Source organism: Fomitopsis serialis (genome assembly GCF_022376445.1).
Source record: "Fomitopsis serialis strain Sig1Antser10 chromosome Unknown B0H18scaffold_334, whole genome shotgun sequence".
NCBI lineage: Eukaryota > Fungi > Basidiomycota > Agaricomycetes > Polyporales > Fomitopsidaceae > Fomitopsis > Fomitopsis serialis.
The window spans coordinates 21,357-43,481 of record NW_025955294.1 but is presented as its reverse complement, the minus strand read 5'-3'; the positions used below and the strand labels follow the sequence as shown (position 1 = coordinate 43,481).

At 55.5% G+C, this 22,125-nt stretch overlaps 2 protein-coding genes across 2 annotated transcripts; both read left to right on the top strand.

Annotated features, from left to right (window-relative positions):
• Positions 1-7,917: 7,917 nt before the first annotated feature.
• Positions 7,918-9,826, top strand: B0H18DRAFT_1062622 (uncharacterized protein; the record flags this gene model as incomplete). The annotated part of the gene is made up of 6 exons (XM_048031136.1): positions 7,918-8,347; positions 8,402-8,602; positions 8,660-8,771; positions 8,828-9,127; positions 9,181-9,722; positions 9,778-9,826. Exons 1-6 carry the CDS (start codon positions 8,103-8,105, stop codon positions 9,824-9,826), a joined length of 1,449 nt encoding a protein of 482 aa, XP_047884958.1. The 5' UTR covers positions 7,918-8,102.
• Positions 9,827-10,143: 317 nt separating this feature from the next.
• Positions 10,144-11,429, top strand: B0H18DRAFT_1062614 (uncharacterized protein). The gene is made up of 4 exons (XM_048031135.1): positions 10,144-10,168; positions 10,229-10,395; positions 10,462-10,968; positions 11,019-11,429. Exons 3-4 carry the CDS (start codon positions 10,644-10,646, stop codon positions 11,348-11,350), a joined length of 657 nt encoding a protein of 218 aa, XP_047884957.1. The 5' UTR covers positions 10,144-10,168; positions 10,229-10,395; positions 10,462-10,643; the 3' UTR covers positions 11,351-11,429.
• Positions 11,430-22,125: the final 10,696 nt, after the last annotated feature.

The following is a 22,125-nucleotide window of genomic DNA, read 5'->3' as shown; positions in this document are numbered from 1 at the left end:
TCCAGTGCGTGCGCACGTAAGGCTGCCAGCGACCGTAAGTAATTTTTAGTCGCCATGCTCAATGACACTCATGTATCGCTGTTCAGTCCCTAGGGCACCTGTGGCATTGACCCGGAGCGCCGAGCATCCGCGCTTTGTTCGGACTGTCTTAACAGCAAAACAGGAACACTATTTCCGCTCCGACTTTCGCGACAAGATTCGATGGAATATCCCCGTGGAGGATTACTTGCGTGCCGTTCTCAACGAAGACCACCTCGATGTCGTGCCTGGCCAGGCGTATTGCCCCGGACGCATTGTAGACGCCTTCCTGTCGTCTCGTTTCCTCGGAGCCCGAGAACCCTGGACGGACGGTAAGACGAACAAGATTATGCATATTGCCCGTCTCGCAGACTCGTTCCTGACGCAAGCCTACGGGAGCGAAACCCCTCACCACGCTGCCGGTGGCTTCTCAAACTGTGTCGGCAGTGATCACCTCACGCCTGGAGAATGCTCGTGCGTCGCAGCCGTGTACCGAAGCAGGGGATGCCTCGCCTTCTGTCGGGAAAGGAAGCCCTAGCCTACTGGAACCGGAGCCAGCACTCCCAGGCCGGAGTGGATAGCAACGGAGGCGAGAACCCGACGAAGTGAACGACTCAGATCTGGACGCACTTCGGCCCAGCGCTTCTGTCTTGCTCCCGCGCAATCTTCGCCTGCTGACGTCTCAGAGCCGCAGACAACGACCCACCGCACGTTATGACCCGAGGGGAGCTGCGCGCAATCCTCTACATGTACCGCGTCTTGACATCCAGCGTGTGGACGTTCGTGCTCGGTTGGCTGGTCGAGGATGATCAAGTCCGCCTCATCTACGGTGACCGCATGGGGCTTGTCTTCACGAAGACCTTCTCTTCCCCTAGAGACGCAAGGGGATATACTTTGCCGGTGGTCTCTGTCATGGGTTTCGTTGGCGTGGGTAACCTCGGTTTGGACAAGAGTTTTGGTAGAGCGACCTTACCGCGCGATGGCTCCTCGCAAGGAGGTTGCACATGGGCGAAGTTCCGACTGGATGCCCCAGGTGAGCACGGCGCAATCACAGAGCTTGAATTCGACGTCGACCAGGACGAACCGATGCATATCCCATCTGGTCTTCTGGGACGGGGCACCCTCGTTGTTCCCATCACAGCGCCGCCGGGCGCGAGGCGGCGCAGCTGTGCGGGTCGGAGCCGCTCGTGGCGAAGTCGCATGGCCCCAGGTCGTCTACACCAGCAGAAGACCAGACCATTATGGTGTCCGCAGGAAGCTGGGAGAAGAGCAAGAAGTATTGCGACCACATTGTCGATCTGAAATGTTCGGTGACGAGGAGCATCGAGGAGATGAGCTTGCCGGTGCGCGATGGGTGTCATTCTGAAATGAAGACCTTCGCGTCTGCCGAACGATGGTTCTCGAACGTTACGAGTGTCTGAAGACATCGGGTCGCGGACGCGTTCCACACGGTCTTCGTTGATGTGTCCGTGGTGCGTGAACATTTCCGAGTCAGGCTACATCTACACTTGGCTGACCGGTTTCAGCTCACTATTGGGTCACAAGACGTCGGGCATACTGCACGGCGATATTAGTATCAACAACCTCATGTGGTGCTTGCGAGATGGACGATTCATTGGCGTCCTCTGCGACTTTCTCGCGAAGATCCAGCAGGAAGACTCCTGTCCGGCCACAGAACGGCGCGGTGGCAACCAGCCTCGCAATGGTCTCCGCAACTCTGAATCTCAGCAGCGAGCCCGGGCGTCCGCTTGGCGAACCACCCAGAGAAGTCGGAACTCGGTATGGCACCGGACCCTTCATGGCGATGGACCTCTTGCGCGAGGGCCTCCCTCCCCTTCACAATATCGCCACGACCTTGAGTCGTTCTTCTACACATACGTCTACGTTGCCGCCGCGTACGACCCGACGAACAAGGTCTTCGGATACATCAAGGAATGGCAACACAGTTCCCTGGTCGCCATCGGGGATAGCAAGCAAAGTTCCTCGCGAAATTCAGCGAATTCGAGAATATCGTCGAAACAGCGCACGAAGCCTTCAAACCCCTTGTCACGCTGGACGGCGTCTTGTGCCGGCTTTGGGACTTGTCCACGACCTTGAGCGCGCCATGGATCGCATCGATGACGTTCGGGCGAGGGCACGCGGAGGCCGTCTGCAGGACCATCAGAAGGCCAAAATCGAGGAAATCCAGAGGGCGAGGGATGAGCTGGTCACATACAGTATCTTCATGAAAGTCATGGGAGAAGCGGAAGAATGAGATGGCGTGTAGCTGTCCTTTGTGCAATTTGAGCATGTAGCGGCCAGATGCTAGGTCTGCCCGCCAGCGAGCACTGGTACAATGGTTGAGATTGCCTCGGACTGAGTCTGCCTTGAAATTACGAACGTGACTACATATGGCCTTTTGTCCCCAAAGTAACAACACGGCGAGTAAAAGAATTTCAAGTTACTGTCCGAGTGGCAGGAGGGTGGAAGCGCTGGTCCAAGGTCGCGCTCACGTGCAACGTGACACAACTTCGATTCAATGCACGTCCACAACTTCCAAGTTCTCAAGCTGGGAGCAAACGGTCATTGAAGATTTGCCAGTCTCAGCAACCACTCTCGAGTAGTCCTTGCAGTCTCAGCTGGACATGTCTAGGCTAGATACATCACATAGTCGTGTCCAATACCCTCTGGTCAACGTCGACCAAACTGAGACACTCAGAGCGTGTCGTGGTCTTGAAAGCGCCCAGTTGGACGTGAACACACTGAAGACATGGAACCGGACCTACCCCGTCGTGCAATACTAGATATCGGTCACGAAAATCGGTACTCTCGAGTCCGCCGTACCCTGATTCTGCGGCGATATGAGCCTGTTCAAACCATTGGATCTGCGGATGGATTTCACACTGTCCTTATCGGCGCTGTCCGCGGTGAGTGGCTTAACCCAGCGGCATATGATTCAAACTGTGACGATCCCTACAGCCCATCAGCGGGCCCACGAGACATCCAAGATGCTGTGCCACAATCTCAGCATCGACAGTATTATGTGGTGCGAAAAGGACGGGCAAATCACTGGTGTAGTCTGCGACTGGGACCCTGCGGAGGATCATCACAATGGCTACCGTCTATCTATACGACCTCCAGACGAGGTGGCCGCTGCGGGGCCGCCAGTTAGCGTGGATACAAGCAAAGGGACAGGTCATTCGTGGCGACAGCTCATGAGCAAGATCAAGACTCGGTTCAACTTGAATGTCAAACAGGAAGTCACGGCTTCATCGTCGCAGCGCGCACCAAAACCGAGGTATCGCACCGGTGCGGAACCCTTCATGGCGATGGACCTTCTGCGTTCCGACCCCCCTCCCGTTTACAAATATCGCCACGACCTGGAGTCGTTCTTCTACATATACGCGTACGCCGCCGCTGCGTACGATCCGGTGAAGAAGAAGTTCGGGTACATCGCGCAATGGCAACACAGCTCGCTCGTCGCTATTGCGGACAGCAAGCGCAAGTTCCTTACAAATGGAACGGAAATCACGGCCGTCTTCTCCAAGGCGCACGAAGACTTCAAACCATTGCTCGAGCCGGGTGCTCTCCTGATGCAACTTCTGCACACTTTCAGGGCTCTTGAGTGTCACATGGACACCATTGAGGACATTATGACCAGCATCGTGTTACTCGGCCAAACGGATGATGTTACGGCGGAGGTCGAGAAAATCGAGAGGATGAGGGATCAGGTGGTCACGTACAGTACATTTATGAGGATTCTAGGGGCACAAGAGGACGTGTAGACTTGCTCACTATTCCTCGCAACTCACGCGTTCTACGGGTTCTTGTTTCAATCCAAACCCAAACTTCCCTTCCATTGTCATGACCCGCAGAGAGATACCGCGACTGTGTTTGGTACTAATACTACTTGTTTGGCGGTGCCAGCTTTCCTCTGTGAAATACACCAGCGCTCAGCCTGCGCGTTCTCAGTTTAGTGGACTCGAGCGCTCCGTCTCTACTAGTAGTAGATGTACCGATGTATTCTTTTAGCCTGGTAAGGACGTGGTAATCTATGTTTCCCTACTGTTTACTATTACTTCTATCATAGTGAGGCTTCGTGGAAATTGGTGGTACGTACATGAGGGTTGCAAGCAGAGCATGTTTCGTCTGACCACGCACTGTTGACGTCCCAACACTGGCAACTTGGCCTCAACTCAAACAACCACTGCGGCGTTGTTGTTCTATACAATTCAGGTTCCTCAGGCCTCAGGGCCTCGACATTCAGCGCTGATTCAACGCTGTTTCGTGAAACACGAACTCCGGCTTCGTTGCCATGGAAGGTGCAGGTGTACACAATTTGTTGGCAGTGAGACTACTCGCCACGGCGCTTTGCCGGGCGCTGTATATACTGGTCGCATCTTCATATCGAAGTCCTCAGGCGACACAAAAGGCTTCAGCGAAAGGAATCGGGGTATGTATTCCCGTGATCAAGTACTTATACATCGGCACGACGTAGATAATATGTATTGCAAACAGAAATCCGCGGAATACACGTTGATTCCGAAGGATACGCAGCGACTCTACACGTCCTCCGGTACCCCAAGAATGTCCATAAACGTACTGTACGTGACCATCGCATCCCTTTCCCTCTCGAGCTTCTCAACCTTAGCCCCATTGTCGACGGCAGAGCCTTTTCTACACTCATCGGTGACAGCAAGACGGTTGATCACGTCCTTGCGACGTTCAATAGCCCTGAAAGTACGGAGAAGTTGCATCAGGAAAGCGCCCGGCTCGAGCAGCGGTTTGAAGTCTTCGTGCGCCTTGGAGAAAACGGCCATGAATTCCGTTACATTTGTAAGGAATTTGTGCTTGCTGTCCCCAATGGCGACGAGCGAGCTGTGTTGCCATTGCGCGATGTACCCGAATCTCTTCTTCACCGGATCGTACGCAGCGGCGGTGTACGCGTATATGTAGAAGAATGACTCTAGGTCGTGGCGATACTTATGAATTGGAGGGAGGCCCGAGCGCAGGAGGTCCAAGGCCATGAACGGCCCTGTACCGGTACGATACCGCGGGGTTTGCTCAGGCATGAGCTGGGATGTCGCGGCCGCGGGCTCCTGTCCGCTGTTGACCCGACTCTTCAGTTGACTCTTGAGCTGCTCCGACGGTTGCCCGGCCTGTTTGCTTGTACTTGTGCTTGCTGGCGTCGCGGCGGCCTCGTCCGAAGGTCGGATAGACAGATGGTCGCCATTGCTGTGATCCTCGGCGAGGTCCCAATCGCAAAGAACGCCAATGATCTCTCCGTCCCGCATGAACCACATGATATTGTTCGTGCTGATGTCGCGATGAAGTATCCTTGACGTCTCGTACACCCAGTAGTGAGCTGGAGATATCGTCAGACAGTGACCACACTCATACTAGGTTATCACGTACCGCGAACGACATGGACGAACACAGTATGAAACCCCTTCTGGGAGCCGATGGTTTCCAGACGTTCGTACCGCCTGAGGATCAGAGTACGGCAAACCCGAAGATCCTGTTCCTCGGGGACAACACCCATCGCAACACGAGGTAGACCCATTTCTTCGATACTCTTCGTCACCGAGCACTTGAGGTCCACGACGTGATCCAAGTACTTCTCCTTCCCCTTCTCAACCAGACACTGGCGGACAGCACGGATCATCTTGTCTTCCGCCTGACGAGACTTGTGCGGCCACGCCACCTTTGCAACGAGCGGTTCGTCCTTGAGCTTCTCTGCCGCCTTAGACTCGTCGCCTTGCTCCGCTTTCACGGGATAACGGTAGTCCCGCGTCCGATGAGGCCGAACTCGGTGTATACAGCGCGAGGGTCCGCCTTGGTGACATCAACGTCGAAGACAAACTCTTCCATGCCCTGCTCCTCTTGCACGTCCAATCGAATCTTCGCCCCCACGTAACCCGTCCGTGAAGAGAAGACGACAGCATCCTTGTGTCGGAAGTGAAGAGCTGGATGAATCCCCAGATCGTGCACACCGGCAGCCCCTGTAGCAGCCACAATCAACAGGAACAGTGCGGCGTCGTCCTGCAGGAAATCGATCTCCTTGGTGAAGATGAGACCCATGCGATCACCATAGACGAGTCGCATCTTCGTCTCCTCGATCAACCAGCCGACTGCGTACGATCGTACGTTGGACGACATGATCTGGTTGACGTACTTGACGACTTGCACTTCCTTCGGACTCATGGGAGGGGTTCTGCGGGACGGAAGAGGCAGTACAGACGCAGTACGCGCGCGCTTTGAATCGGGTGCCGAACCCTCCTCCTTCCCTCGCTTTCGTTTGCTCGCGGATCCAGAGGCGGCACCTTGCTGCTCTTCCGAATCGCTCATGCCCTGTTCTTCGTCCGCGTCAGCTCCACCCTCGTCAGCGTCGCCCAGACCCTCCTCATCTTCGGCATGGTCGGAGTCAGCGTCCAACTACATCAAGTGCGTCAGCCGGTGGCAGCCTACAGAAAGCAAATCACGAACGAATGCGGAGAACACGCCATCTTCACAACCGATGAGCATGTCTCTAAGCGTCTCCTCGATGGTCTCCGCGTTTGTCTTCTGGACTTCTACGGGAACGAGCTCCCACTCCCAGACAGGCTTGCCCTTGACGGTACTGTAGGTAAGGTCTGGCTTTTCACCTAGCTTGTGCTTGCTCTTCGTCACGATATGACCACGAGTACGGAGGCGACCCGGGTAGGTGCGCAAAGGCGGGAGTGCAGGCTTGGACCCGGCCTGACCTTCGCTGTCGGCCACATCGTGACGCTGTCTCATCACGGCCGAGCACCGCGTCGTGGCAGCCGCGCGCAGCGTTTTATCGGCTGCCTTGTCTTCGTCGCTCTTGGGTGTTTCGTCGTCGGGGAGCGGTCCGTACAGTTGGCACAACAAGCCGTTGGCCAGGTTGTTGAACGGCGTATAGATCGATAACTCCTTGCCCACCCGGTAGGCTTTGATGTCGGCATTTCCCAAGGAGTATTGCTGCGTGTGCTCTTCATTGTTGTCGCGATACGGAGTGGGGTGTATGTCACTCCAGCCGAAGCGGAAGACAGCGCGTACAAAGTCCTCCACGTCGACGTTCCGGCGGATCTTGTCCGTGTATTCGCGGTGGATCAACGCTACGTGGTGCTTCGTCAGGGCGGAGCCCTTTGGATCCTGGATACTGCTGATAGCGCTCGGTTGCAATGGTGTCGAATGTATCTTAGCTAAAATACACATGGTCAACGTCAAAGTAGGCATTCCTAACCGTCTCTTTCACTTACGTTCTGCCTGCCCTCGGGGCGGCGTACGCGGCGCAGAAGGACCAGGCGGCGCGGACTTCGTGGTGTTCATCTCGCCGTAGATAGCAGAGCAACCTGCAGATTCAGATAGTACTACGAAGAAAGCTCGAGGGTGATATGGCGACTCTCTGCGGAGGCAGAGTGGGGGCAGGGAGCCTGCAGATGGGAGCAGTCGACGACATTGCAACTCAGGCGAGTTCATGTTTATATCAACGCCTGCGCGTGGTCTCGGATCTACCCGTGGACAGGAAATTCCAAAGTCAGCGACGAGGACCGTGAGTCAAGAAGAACAACGCACCGTGCCGTGGACGTTCAAGTTAAGGCAAGATTGCCATATCGGGAGGACAATGGGACTGATGGGCACGTGGTCGCGCAAAACACGCTTCTTGCAAGGCTCCCCAGTATGATTTCTGCGGAATAACTGGCAGAGACCGGTGCGGGCGATGCATCAAATAACGGTAACATCGCGGAGAGGACTCCTGCAGACTGTGGCGTACGGAGCCTCAGTCGACAGTTTGTGTTTGAGGATTCTTCACCTCCGGGCGTCTCGCAGCGTAAGTCAGAATCTCAGATATGCATCACGTGCACACAGGCAGCATGCCCTATTATCGTAGTAGCGCCAGCGCCATCCCCGACTCCTGCATGGGCCAGCATGGCACCCAGCTGCTCAGCCTGCCACAGCGGAACCATACAAAACTCCCCTCACCGCGTCTCATCACGATCACCTTGTACATCCATGATCTCAGGGCCTGGACCGGCATGGTCCCAGCGCGATGGACGCCTGGGTCAGTGTTGATGCTCTAGGGGAAATTCTGAAGAGTAGGGATGCATGGCGCGGCTACGAACTCGCCGACGACACGCGGGTGCTGCTCCTCGGCCACTCGAATGGCGGCCAAGGGGCATGGTGGAACGCGGCGAGGTACCCGGATCGAGTCGCTGCCGGTATGTTTGTTGAGTTCTCGCCCCTCGCCAATGCCGCGATTGCATTCACTGAGCATACCAATCGGTGCAGTCATCCCGGCGGCGGCGTACCTCAAGTCGCAGGCATATGTACCCCTCATCCAGTCTCAGTAAGTATTGTGTCTCCGCTCGCACCGAAGGCAATTGACGTGGCTGCTCTGCAGTTCCGCGCATTACGTCGACCCTTTCCTGCGGGCGATCCTTGAGACCGCGCTGACCCCCGATGATAACGACCTTTTCCTGTCTAACCTCGCGCACACACAAATTCTTGCGATCCACGGCGGCGACGACGAGAACGTGCCGACGTGGCACAGTCGTGCGTACGTCAGCACCCTCAAGACGTGGAACGCCGACGCGCCCGTGAAGTCAGTCGTTCAAGCTGTTGTCATTCTCGGTGCTTGATGCTGACGGTAACATCATAGGCTACGCGAAGATCCCGGTGAACTTCACTGGTACACAGGGGTGTTCGACAACGCCGATGTGCGCGTGTATATGCGTGCGGTGTTGGAAAGCGAGGCGGGCTTGGCTACATCTGTCGGTTCGGGCCGAGCCCGGATAGCTTCACCTTGACTGTCTCCATACCTGCTGAGAGCGGCTCGCTTCACGGATGGCGGATCCACCAACTGCTAGTGCCTGGCCGGATTAGATCGAGAAGCATAACGGAACGCATACTGATTCGATTCGCATTCAGCATTGGAAGGCTTACGGTCGTACTGAGCGGGACATCAATCGACGTCCGCACGAACAACGTCGCGGTGTTCTCATTTCAGCACATCCCTCGATATGCTGCGGACGTTCTGGTCATAGACGGCTTCACATTCCCGATGGATGCTCTTCGAGACAACAGTCACAACGCAGTGCATTTCTCACGTGAGGATGGTACATGGAAAGTACGTACCCACTCCGAATACGCCTCCGCAAGACCTTTGTTGACGCAGCGCAGTCCTCTGTTGACCCGCCGGCGGCTCTTCAACCACATGGGAGACTAGCCAGAATCCTCACCTCCCCTGTACCGATAGTTATCGTCTATGATCCTAGCTCTCCAAGCTCCCTCTCGGCAACGCTACGCCTAGCCTCTGCTCTCGACGGTTACCACAAGCTTGATGCGGAGATCATTGACGACGCGGAGGCCGTCCGGAGACTACACACCGAATCTCTGGGCACTGCCAACATAGTCGTCGTCACGAATGGAAAAGGGGACTTTGCGCAGTCTCTGCTCTCGCAAGAGCGCACAGCGTTCACCCTCGATAACAGGACATTACTTCTGAGAGGCAAGCCTCTGGGAGCGAAGTCCGCTGCGCTGTTCTTGCATCCGCATCCGAGTGCATCAGATGCATCTATTCTGTTCGTATACACCCAGGATGAGGTAGGATTGGAGAGAGGCCTCCGGCTCTTTCCCATTCGTACAGGCGTGCCAATCCCCCATTGGGTTGTAATCACAGACCATGCGGACAAAATGAGAGCGGGAGGGATAGAAGGAGCGGGGTGAGTGTCACTGCTCTCTTGTAGACTGGGACTCGGCTCAAGTGTCTGAATTGAGCGTATGGGGAAACACCTGGAGCTGGAATGAGGGAATGTCCGCCTATTGACTCATTATTTGAACGCCTCAACCGCTGTACTTTCAAAGTTCAGCAGATATACACCCGTGAAAGTTGCGGATCACATGGCCTCTGGTCTCAGTCACTGCTAGCATGACACACCGTAGTGCGAAAGATTGGCCTTGAGCTAGCAGCTATGGCATCCTCCGTCCTTGCTACAAGTCTCATGGTGACCAGCTCATCCCTCGTCTTCTGAACCTCCTTGGCCGTCTGATGATCTTGCAGAAGGCCTCCGTGTACCCTCGCTCAGACGTCGTCAATGCAATCCATGACGCGCTCAACGTCATGGAAAGTTCCAAAGTTAGCACAAAAGGCCGTCCAGTGTAACAAACGGTTTGCAGACCTCTCATGGGCTTTTTTGTCGACGTTCTCAATTGCCTCGGATCTCGTCAGAAACCTATGCCTGCTGTCCCCGATAGCGATGAAGAAACTACGTTGGCATTGCAATGTAAGCCGAGTGGCTTACCACAGTACTTCTGTACCTACCAAATTCGGCGAGTCGTGTATGTTCAGACGTTCACGGTCGCTCCTCTTTTGGTTGCGCGACGCTCTCTTTGTGGGTTCGTCTTTTGCTTCTGTCTGCCTCATATACTAACTTGCTTTCTCCTGTCTCTCGCCCGCTCTAGAACCCTTAGTCTAAGTTCAATCGAACTTCGACTTACACAGTCTCAGGCTGAACCACCGAGTGTGCTCTGCCGAACAAGCCCGGCAGATTCATAGACAAGGACGTTCGCCCGGTCTATGCTGAATTCGATCTCTTTGGACGAGGGACCACTGTCATCAGGCTAAGCGGGGTCTAGCGGAAAAGATGTGTGGCTCGGAACCGCTTGTCGCGAAGATGGCATGGCCCCACAAGCACCGTGAAACTGAAGACACCATGATCCGCGCTGTTCGTAAGACTCTGGCTCACAAGAAGGACAAGTACGTGGCGCACAGTACCATGGACCTGAAGCGCGCAGTAACGAGGAGCATCGACTCGGAGATGGAGTTACCCCGCGTCGCGACTGGGATCGTCCGGGAGGAGTATCAGGATCTTCGAGTCTGCCGGACTCTGATACTCAAGCGATACCAACTCTTGCATGTCATTGGATCTGCGGGGAAGTCTCACACTGTGTTCGTTCACGTTGTTCGCGGTACGTTATCACCGAAAAGGAGTGCAGTCTCTATCTGACGGTCTCTGCAGCTCATTACTGGGTTTATGAGACATCCAAGATATTGCACCGTGATATCAACATCAAGTACATTATGTGGTATATGCGGGACGGTCAAATCATCGGCGTGCTATGTGATTGGGACCTCGTCGAGGAACACAGCAAAGGTGACCGCCGGTCCATCCGACCTGCAGACGGGACGAACGCTTCCTCGCCATCAATCGCGAGCACCAGCAAACAGGCGAGCCATTCAGATGAGCCTGAGGGCGCGCAAAATCCGAGGTATCGCGCCGGCACAGGTCAATCCAAGGCCCTGGACCTGCTACGACTCGGAGAGGGCCTACCTTCACAAGTATCGCCATGACCTCGAGTCATTTTTCTATGTCTACGTCTACGTTGCCTCCGCGTACGATCCGCTGAATAATGTGTTCGGGTACATCGCACAATGGCAACACAGTTCGCTCGTCGCTATTGGGGATAGCAAGTACAAATTTCTCACAGATGTGGAAAAAACCGACAACGTCTTTTCCAAGGCGCACAAAGATTTTAACCCATCGCTCGAGCCGCGCGGTCTCCTGATGCGGCGTATGCCTATTCAGGAATCTTGAACGGCGCATGGACATGATTAAGGATCTTGCGGCCGATGACCGGTTTGGTCTCGATGATGATGAACCTATCGTTGACATCGGAGCCGCGGTTAGCAAGATTGAGGAGGAAAGGGATCAGATGGTCACGTACATGAAGTTCATGGAGATTCTTGGCGAGCCGGAGGATATGTAAAGTCTTGTCCCTCGCCACCCATGTACTTGGGTGATTGACAATGTTGAATGTGCAAGTCCAAGGCTGACGAACGAGTACGTGGGCGCGGCCCCCCAAACAAGTACGCTGATCTACAGTAAAAATCGAACGGGGTGGCTCTGCGGACTAGTCTACGAGACAATCTTCGCATAGTGTGTAAGCGGGGAAACGGACCTCGAACCAGCGGACTCGGACCAAGACGTTCGCACCTGACTCAGTTGAATGGTCGTTCAGTTCGTAATGATGCCTCCCCTTTGGCAAACCATGACCGAACTCGGTTCTCAGATCTTGAAAGTCCAAGTCCAAACTAACGTTCCACTGACTATGACCCTCAGGCTGCCTGTGTGCACGTGATGCATATCTGAGATTCTGACTTACGCTGCGAGACGCCCGGAGGTGAAGAATCCTCAAACACAAACTGTCGACTGAGGCTCCGTACGCCACAGTCTGCAGGAGTCCTCTCCGCGATGTTACCGTTATTTGATGCATCGCCCGCACCGGTCTCTGCCAGTTATTCCGCAGAAATCATACTGGGGAGCCTTGCAAGAAGCGTGTTTTGCGCGACCACGTGCCCATCAGTCCCATTGTCCTCCCGATATGGCAATCTTGCCTTAACTTGAACGTCCACGGCACGGTGCGTTGTTCTTCTTGACTCACGGTCCTCGTCGCTGACTTTGGAATTTCCTGTCCACGGGTAGATCCGAGACCACGCGCAGGCGTTGATATAAACATGAACTCGCCTGAGTTGCAATGTCGTCGACTGCTCCCATCTGCAGGCTCCCTGCCCCCACTCTGCCTCCGCAGAGAGTCGCCATATCACCCTCGAGCTTTCTTCGTAGTACTATCTGAATCTGCAGGTTGCTCTGCTATCTACGGCGAGATGAACACCACGAAGTCCGCGCCGCCTGGTCCTTCTGCGCCGCGTACGCCGCCCCGAGGGCAGGCAGAACGTAAGTGAAAGAGACGGTTAGGAATGCCTACTTTGACGTTGACCATGTGTATTTTAGCTAAGATACATTCGACACCATTGCAACCGAGCGCTATCAGCAGTATCCAGGATCCAAAGGGCTCCGCCCTGACGAAGCACCACGTAGCGTTGATCCACCGCGAATACACGGACAAGATCCGCCGGAACGTCGACGTGGAGGACTTTGTACGCGCTGTCTTCCGCTTCGGCTGGAGTGACATACACCCCACTCCGTATCGCGACAACAATGAAGAGCACACGCAGCAATACTCCTTGGGAAATGCCGACATCAAAGCCTACCGGGTGGGCAAGGAGTTATCGATCTATACGCCGTTCAACAACCTGGCCAACGGCTTGTTGTGCCAACTGTACGGACCGCTCCCCGACGACGAAACACCCAAGAGCGACGAAGACAAGGCAGCCGATAAAACGCTGCGCGCGGCTGCCACGACGCGGTGCTCGGCCGTGATGAGACAGCGTCACGATGTGGCCGACAGCGAAGGTCAGGCCGGGTCCAAGCCTGCACTCCCGCCTTTGCGCACCTACCCGGGTCGCCTCCGTACTCGTGGTCATATCGTGACGAAGAGCAAGCACAAGCTAGGTGAAAAGCCAGACCTTACCTACAGTACCGTCAAGGGCAAGCCTGTCTGGGAGTGGGAGCTCGTTCCCGTAGAAGTCCAGAAGACAAACGCGGAGACCATCGAGGAGACGCTTAGAGACATGCTCATCGGTTGTGAAGATGGCGTGTTCTCCGCATTCGTTCGTGATTTGCTTTCTGTAGGCTGCCACCGGCTGACGCACTTGATGTAGTTGGACGCTGACTCCGACCATGCCGAAGATGAGGAGGGTCTGGGCGACGCTGACGAGGGTGGAGCTGACGCGGACGAAGAACAGGGCATGAGCGATTCGGAAGAGCAGCAAGGTGCCGCCTCTGGATCCGCGAGCAAACGAAAGCGAGGGAAGGAGGAGGGTTCGGCACCCGATTCAAAGCGCGCGCGTACTGCGTCTGTACTGCCTCTTCCGTCCCGCAGAACCCCTCCCATGAGTCCGAAGGAAGTGCAAGTCGTCAAGTACGTCAACCAGATCATGTCGTCCAACGTACGATCGTACGCAGTCGGCTGGTTGATCGAGGAGACGAAGATGCGACTCGTCTATGGTGATCGCATGGGTCTCATCTTCACCAAGGAGATCGATTTCCTGCAGGACGACGCCGCACTGTTCCTGTTGATTGTGGCTGCTACAGGGGCTGCCGGTGTGCACGATCTGGGGATTCATCCAGCTCTTCACTTCCGACACAAGGATGCTGTCGTCTTCTCTTCACGGACGGGTTACGTGGGGGCGAAGATTCGATTGGACGTGCAAGAGGAGCAGGGCATGGAAGAGTTTGTCTTCGACGTTGATGTCACCAAGGCGGACCCTCGCGCTGTATACACCGAGTTCGGCCTCATCGGACGCGGGACTACCGTTATCCCCGTGAAAGCGGAGCAAGGCGACGAGTCTAAGGCGGCAGAGAAGCTCAAGGACGAACCGCTCGTTGCAAAGGTGGCGTGGCCGCACAAGTCTCGTCAGGCGGAAGACAAGATGATCCGTGCTGTCCGCCAGTGTCTGGTTGAGAAGGGGAAGGAGAAGTACTTGGATCACGTCGTGGACCTCAAGTGCTCGGTGACGAAGAGTATCGAAGAAATGGGTCTACCTCGTGTTGCGATGGGTGTTGTCCCCGAGGAACAGGATCTTCGGGTTTGCCGTACTCTGATCCTCAGGCGGTACGAACGTCTGGAAACCATCGGCTCCCAGAAGGGGTTTCATACTGTGTTCGTCCATGTCGTTCGCGGTACGTGATAACCTAGTATGAGTGTGGTCACTGTCTGACGATATCTCCAGCTCACTACTGGGTGTACGAGACGTCAAGGATACTTCATCGCGACATCAGCACGAACAATATCATGTGGTTCATGCGGGACGGAGAGATCATTGGCGTTCTTTGCGATTGGGACCTCGCCGAGGATCACAGCAATGGCGACCATCTGTCTATCCGACCTTCGGACGAGGCCGCCGCGACGCCAGCAAGCACAAGTACAAGCAAACAGGCCGGGCAACCGTCGGAGCAGCTCAAGAGTCAACTGAAGAGTCGGGTCAACAGCGGACAGGAGCCCGCGGCCGCGACATCCCAGCTCATGCCTGAGCAAACCCCGCGGTATCGTACCGGTACAGGGCCGTTCATGGCCTTGGACCTCCTGCGCTCGGGCCTCCCTCCAATTCATAAGTATCGCCACGACCTAGAGTCATTCTTCTACATATACGCGTACACCGCCGCTGCGTACGATCCGGTGAAGAAGAGATTCGGGTACATCGCGCAATGGCAACACAGCTCGCTCGTCGCCATTGGGGACAGCAAGCGCAAATTTCTTATGGATGCAACGGAAATCAAGGAAGTGTTTTCCAAGGCGCACGAAGACTTCAAGCCGTTGCTGAAGAAAGGCACTTTCCTGATGCAGTTTCTGACACTTTTTGGGGATCTTGAGTCTCGCATGGACGAGATTGAGGACATCATGGCCGACATTATGTTGGTCGGTCCAACCGATGGCGTTAGGGCTGAGGTTGAGGAGATCGAGAGGGAAAGGGATGCGATGGTCACGTACAGTGCGTTCATGGAGATTCTTGGGTCACCGGAGGACGTGTAGAGTCGCTGCCTGCCAGTGTTCCTCGCAACGTGTTGGATGGATTCCTATTTGCACTATTTACTTGTTGTCTACGTCGTGCCGATGTATATGTTGAGGGATGATCGGATGGTCATGTACAGTACGTTTATGCAGATCCTCGGGGCATCTGAGAACGTGTAAAGTCACTGCCTTTTTCTCGCAACTCACGCGTGTTCGACCGGTTCGTGTTTCAATCCATATGCAAACTTTTGTTCTATTGACATGACCCACTGTATTTGGTAAGGCCTCAGTCCCAGGCGGCATGCCTGTGTGCACGTGATGCATATCTGAGATTCTGACTTACGCTGCGAGACGCTCGGAGGTGAACTTGAATCCTCAGACTCAGGTTGGACTGAGGTGTTTCCGTGAGCCACAGTCTGCTGGAGTCGCCTCCGCGACGTGACCGGTATCTGATGCATCGCCCGCACCGGCATATGTCTGGCTTACATCCCGCAGAAAATTACAGTGGGGAGCTTTGCAAGAAGCGTGTTTTGCGCGACCACATTATCCTCCCAATATGGCAATCTTACCTTAGCTCGAACGTCCACGGTCCTTGTCGCTGACTTTGGAATTTACTGTCCACGAGTAGATCCGAGACCACGCGTAGGCGTTGATATAAACATGAACTCGTCTGAGTTCCAATGTTGTCGACTGCTCCCATTCGCATCCCCCCTTGCCAGTGAAGTACTTGGACCACGTGGACCTCAAGTGCTCGGTGACGAAGAGTATCGAAGAAATGGGCTACCTCATCTTGCGATGGGTGTTGTCCCCGAGGAACAGGATCTTCGGGTTTGTCGTACTCTGATATTCAAGCGGTACGAGCGTCTGGAAACCATCGGATCCACCAAGGGGTTTCATACTGTGTTTGTCCATGTCGTTCGCGGTACGTAATGACCAAGTGCGACCGTAGTCGCTCTCTGATGATATCTTCAGCTCACTACTGGGTGTACAAGACGTTCAAGATACTTCATCGCGACATCAGCGTGAATAACATCATGTGGTCCATGCGGGACGGAGAGATCATTGGCGTTCTTTGCGATTTGGACCTCGCCGAGGATCACAGCAATGACGACCGTCTGTCTACCCGACCTTCGGACGATCCGGCCGCTGCGACGCCAGCAAGCGCAAGTACTACAAGCAAACAGGCTGGGCAACCGTCGGAGCAGCTCAGGAGTCAACTCAAGAGTGGGGTCAACATCGGACAGGAGTCCACCGCCACGACATCGCAGCTCATGCCTGAGCAAACCCCGCGGTATCGCACCGGTACAGGGCCATTCATGGCCTTGGACCTCCTGCGCTCGGGCCTCCCTCCAGTTCATAAGTATCGCCACGACCTAGAGTCGTTCTTCTACGTATACGTGTACGCCACCGCTGCGTACGATCCGGTGAAGAAGAAATTCGGGTACATCGCGCAATGGCAACACAGCTCGCTCGTCGCCATTGGGGACAGCAAGCGCAAATTTCTTATGGATGCAACAGAAATTAAGAAAGTGTTTTCCAAGGCGCACGAAGACTTCAAGCCGTTGCTGAAGAAACGCACCTTCCTGACGCGTTTACTGACGCTTTTTGGGGACGTTGAGCATCGCATGGACATCATCAAGCGTCTCGCTTTCATCGACGAGTATGACGATTCTGACGACGACGGTAGGGCTAAGGTTGAGGAGATCGAGAAGGAAAGGGATCAGATGGTCACGTACAGCAAATTCATGGACATTCTTGGGGTACCGGAGGACGTGTAGAGTGGCTGCCTGTTCCTCACACATAATGCATATCCGACGGGTTGCTGTTTCAAGTTGTACTGTACGTTAGTCTACGTGGTGCTGCCGTGTAATTATGTACTTGATCACGGGCACACATACCCCGAACTCTTGGCTAGGCCTTGTGTGTCGCCTTAGGATCTTTGAAATGAAGATGTGCCAGCATATCTTCCGCCGTGAAAATCGCCACGGCGAGGCGTAGAGAGGCCGATGACGGGACTCCGAGTCGCGCACGGTGCATGCCTGGATTATTGACTGCTGATCATGAGAACTTATCACCGCTGCGCTCTCGTGTTGATGCCATACGTGTGTACCATCACTACATTTATGCGAATATTTAGAAGTCATCTGTGCCGGGATCTGTGCGGCTCTACTATACAACGGGAGGTCCCGGCTGAAATCCCTTGACATATGATACTGTACACAAGGCATTGCCCACAGGGACGATCCACCCTTCAACATATCCATACGCTCTTTAAGTCGAAGGTGGGAGCACGCTTCCAAGCTTTCCGCTCGAAAGCCAAGCCGAGCTAGGCAGCGCCGTCGTGCGCATGCTCACTGTGGCAGAGAGTACACGACGCCGAGCTTGACGGAGCCCACGCCCAACGCCTCCATGAGCGAAACCCCAGACTCCATACTCCACTCGAAGTTGCCCCGGGCACCCATATGTGCGGTCACGGTGGCGCCCGTCCGGAACTGACGGGGCGTCGCAACGCGCGGCGGCTTGAACAGGGTGCGGCGGACGCTTGCACGCTTACGAGGAGCAGCGACGTGCAAGACCTCGGGAGCCGGAGCCGGGGCGGCGGGGACAGGAAGGGCAGGGACGAACGGACGAGGAGGCAGCTCGCGCTGCGGGCGCAGACCGATGTGACCCTCGGAGACGCTGGGGAACAGGGTCGAGGCAGGGACGCTGCGAGCGGAGATGCAAGCCGTGTTGAGGTCGCCCACATCAATCCGAGCGCGTAGAGGCTCGTCGGCATCGCCTGTGCGTGGGCGTCCGCCATGCCAGAACTCGAGATCCTCCTTGGACGGCACTGGGAGGGGCTGGCCACGGAAGAGGTCGCTGACATCGAATGGAAGGCGGTGCGGGCGGAGGACGGGTTTGACTGTGATATTGAGCGGAGCGAGTTCAAGACGACCGTCGCAAACTTCCCGGAGGCTGACGTCGAGCGAGTGGGAGGGGGAGACATTGTACTGCTGCCGTGTGACTTCGAGTGAGAGCTCGTGTGCCAAGTACAGAGACGGAGCACGGAGAAGCGGGGGCGCGAAGGTGAGGGCATGGATGTAAACGGGCAAGAGTGTGTCCTTATGCGAAACAAGGCCGACCTCCAGGTTGAAATACCGAACAACTGCAATCGGGACGAGAATGGGACCGACGTTGGACCCGACGTCGGTCTCGGAGCCCACGGCAGTGCTGACGAGAGACATGACAGCAAGGACGTTGATCAGTGCCTACGCGAAAGTGTAAGCGGCGTCGTATGGCATGCATAGGAACTGGCCCAAAGGCGTACCTTGGTTTGGTCGGACGTCTGCGGGCAACGCGAAGGACCTTCGTAGAAGACGACGTGAGGGATGTCCTTGGGAACCATCGAGGGTGGAGTGAGCGCGGACCGAACCGCGTAAGCTTCCAGGGCGATGCATGAGAGGACAGACAAGACGTCGCTGAAGGTGAGGGAGACCAAGTGGGCGAAGAGGACGCCCAGTGTAGCGCGTACGAGACAGGCGACCGTCTCCCCAATGTCAATGAGGACACCGAGGAGGAGGAAGCCAATGAGCAGGTGCAGGAAGGACTCAAAGGAATCCATGGTTGACGGTGTATGCGATGGGCGATGGCTGTGGAACGGAGGCGAGATTAACTGTGCATAACGACGCGTTTGCCGCGGGGTTTTATGGAAAATGTGGGAGGCTGACGACGAGGTGCTGCATGACTTCTGCAAGGACAGCCTCTATGGCTGACTGCAGGCAGCCAGCGTAAACGGCAGTCAGCCTCTGCGGCTGGTGACTGCGATCGCAGGGCTAACAAATGAGTACACCTGCCATATCGGGCCGTGCACGATGACCTGTGATGTCGAAATGAGAGGCTCGACAGGCAAGACGGTACATATCGTGAAGAAAATGAGAAACTGTCCGCAAATACATAGGTACCTGGCCAGCATCAATATCCCGGTTCCACATACCTTAATTTCGTTTCGCATGGGCGTACTGCCAATCGAACGTGAGTCATGTTTCCTAATGACTGCATTATGAATGGCCACCCGACTTAGCCTCAAAACATCAGGCCGGCAACGCTGATGAGTGAAGGTCATGTTGAGCTGAGATCGCGAACAGTCGGTCATTCGTAGACCACAGATGGTGCCAGAGTAGATTGTGTACACTTTACTCCTGGTATAGCATCGCACAGGCTTTGGGTATGTAGTAATACCACGTTCAAAGAATTTAAGCGTCCCGGAGTTGGTTAGCGACTTCAGACTCGGTGGGCCAAGCGCGGCCGGAGCCGGTGCGCTGCACCGTTCCCGAATAGGTAACTCCCGCCGATCACTTTGCTTCCCGTACAAGCGCTCATTGTCGCCTTTTCGCCGCTGCGACCAGCTGCGACCTGGCACTTATTCCTCTTCATCATGCCTCGTGAGAATCGCAAACGGGGGAAAAAGCATAGAAAGCCGAAGGAAGACGACTACCACGTCCGGCACGAGCGTCAGGAGTCTAAGGCGGAGGTCGACCCAGAGGAACAGCAGGCGGGCCCGTCGTGGATTGTGCACAGGCAGGCGGAGGAGTCAGACAAAGAGGCACCATTTGGATATGTCGACGCGGAGGTGAAGGCATACTTCCGAACAGTGGACCTGCAGATCCGCGAATGGCAGGAGCAAGGCCGCCCCGACGTGGGCGGAGACGAGGACACCGATCCGAATGAGGGTGCGTTTTGCAGTCTATATGCAGTGCTCAAATTAACATATCAAAAATGCGAACAGATAGGCGGTTGTTCTTCGTGGCCGCCTTGACGGAAATGGAGGGCAAGGAGAAGCAGCTTGCGACAGACAAGGACTGCTCGATCATCCTGGAGAGGATGATTCACTCGATGGACGACTTCGTGCGTAGGGTGTACATGGATAGGCTGGACGGATCGTGAGTGTCCATGTCATAAGCAATGCTTTGCCGATACGCGAGCACGGACCGTGCGCGTAGCTGACTGACACGCGAAGGTAGGTTCGAGCAGCTCGTAACGCACCGGTTCGCATCCCATGTATGCCAAACAATGTTTACAGTGGCAGCGGACACAATATCCAGAGAGGTATGCTTTTTATATTATGTCCAAACACCCCTTTACGTTGTTTGCAGACTCGAGGCATCCTCCCTACCCGACCAGAAGATGCTACCGAACGGGGCGAGCTCCGTTCCCTCACACAGCTCGTCCTCGACGCCTGCGACGAACTCCTCCCCCGGCTTTCCTCCCTCGTCCTCGACCCCTTTGCCTCGCACGTCATCAGCGCCCTGCTGCTGCTGCTGGCCCCCGACTGCTTCCCGCTCGAGACGCGCGAGCACGCGGTGCGCTCGAAGAAGAGCACGGCGTGGAAAGCCAGGCAGGGCTCGATGAAGTCAGTGTTCAAGGAGAAAAAGGAGGGTGTAGGTGCGGACCTGAAGGGGAAGAGCAGGGTACCGGGGGAGTGTAGGAAGGTAGCAGAACAATTTGTGAGGGCGCTGAGGGAGCAGCTCGGCGAGAACGAGGTGCGTGCATTGGCAGCGGACAAGGTCGCTAGTCCGGTCTTGCAGGTGCGTTCAACATAGGCTTCGGTTTGAAGTGTTCTCAATATGGAGTGCTGTGTGAAGATGCTCCTGGAGATTGAAGCTGAGTACGGCATGGCTGAGGAAGCAAGCTCGCTCATGGATCGAGCTCTCGTCGGCATGATCTCTTCTATGGGTACGTCGCGCCTCTGGTCTCCGCCATACATTGTGCTTTCGGGCAGCACTTACCGCTCCGTCATAAGAACAAAACCCCAACACAGAACACGAACCCTCCGACTATCTCAACACTCTCCTCCGTGACCCGACTGCGTCGCACCTGCTTGAGACGCTTGTAAAGCGCGCGCCCGCGCGTGTCTTCACCGACCTCTGGGCAACGTACTTCGCCGATAAGCTCGCGCGCCTTGCGGTGCACCCAATCGCGAACTTCGTCCTCCAGAAGGCGTTAGTGCGGGTGGCTACGAATTCGCTCGGGCAGGCGTGTGCGGAGTTGAACGGGGAGGTCGCGGGGAAGATCGTCAAAACTGGAAGAGTGGAGGTCTTGCAGGCGCTTGTGGATAGGGCAGCTGAGCTTCGTGCGCACGAAGAGGATGTTGTGCAGGTATGCTTCTTTTGATCTAGAATGCGTGAGTTTGGCAGGCACTCATTAGTTGCGACGCGTCACAGGTGGTTCGCACGGCATTTGTCCTACAAGATGCAGATGAGTCCTCTCTAGTTGTGCCTTGTATCCTCCGTGCCATCAATGTTGAGGTGCATTATACCCTCTCTCGTTGTGTTCTCTCACTGACCACCAGCGCAGGATTACAAAGCTGCTCTCTTAGCGCGCGCAGAGAAGGAAACGAGGTACAAAGAAAAGTATGGCGAGCTTGCTGTAAATCTGGTGCGCCAGGAAATGGAGAAAGAACCGGGCATCGTGGAGCCCAAAGTCCAAGGGGCGCTCCTGCTACAATCGCTTCTCCGCCTCTCCTCCCCTCACAACGAGCTCGTTCTGAACAGGTATAGCTCTGCTTTCACTCACGCACCCACATTTGACTGACTATGTTCGCCGCAGCCTGCAGTCGCTGACCATCGATGAACTGATCGTAATGGCGCACCACCCCATGTCCTCGCGCGTTCTGGACGTCCTGCTGTCCTCACCCACCGTACCCATGAAGCTCAAGCGCAAGTTCATCCTCGGCTT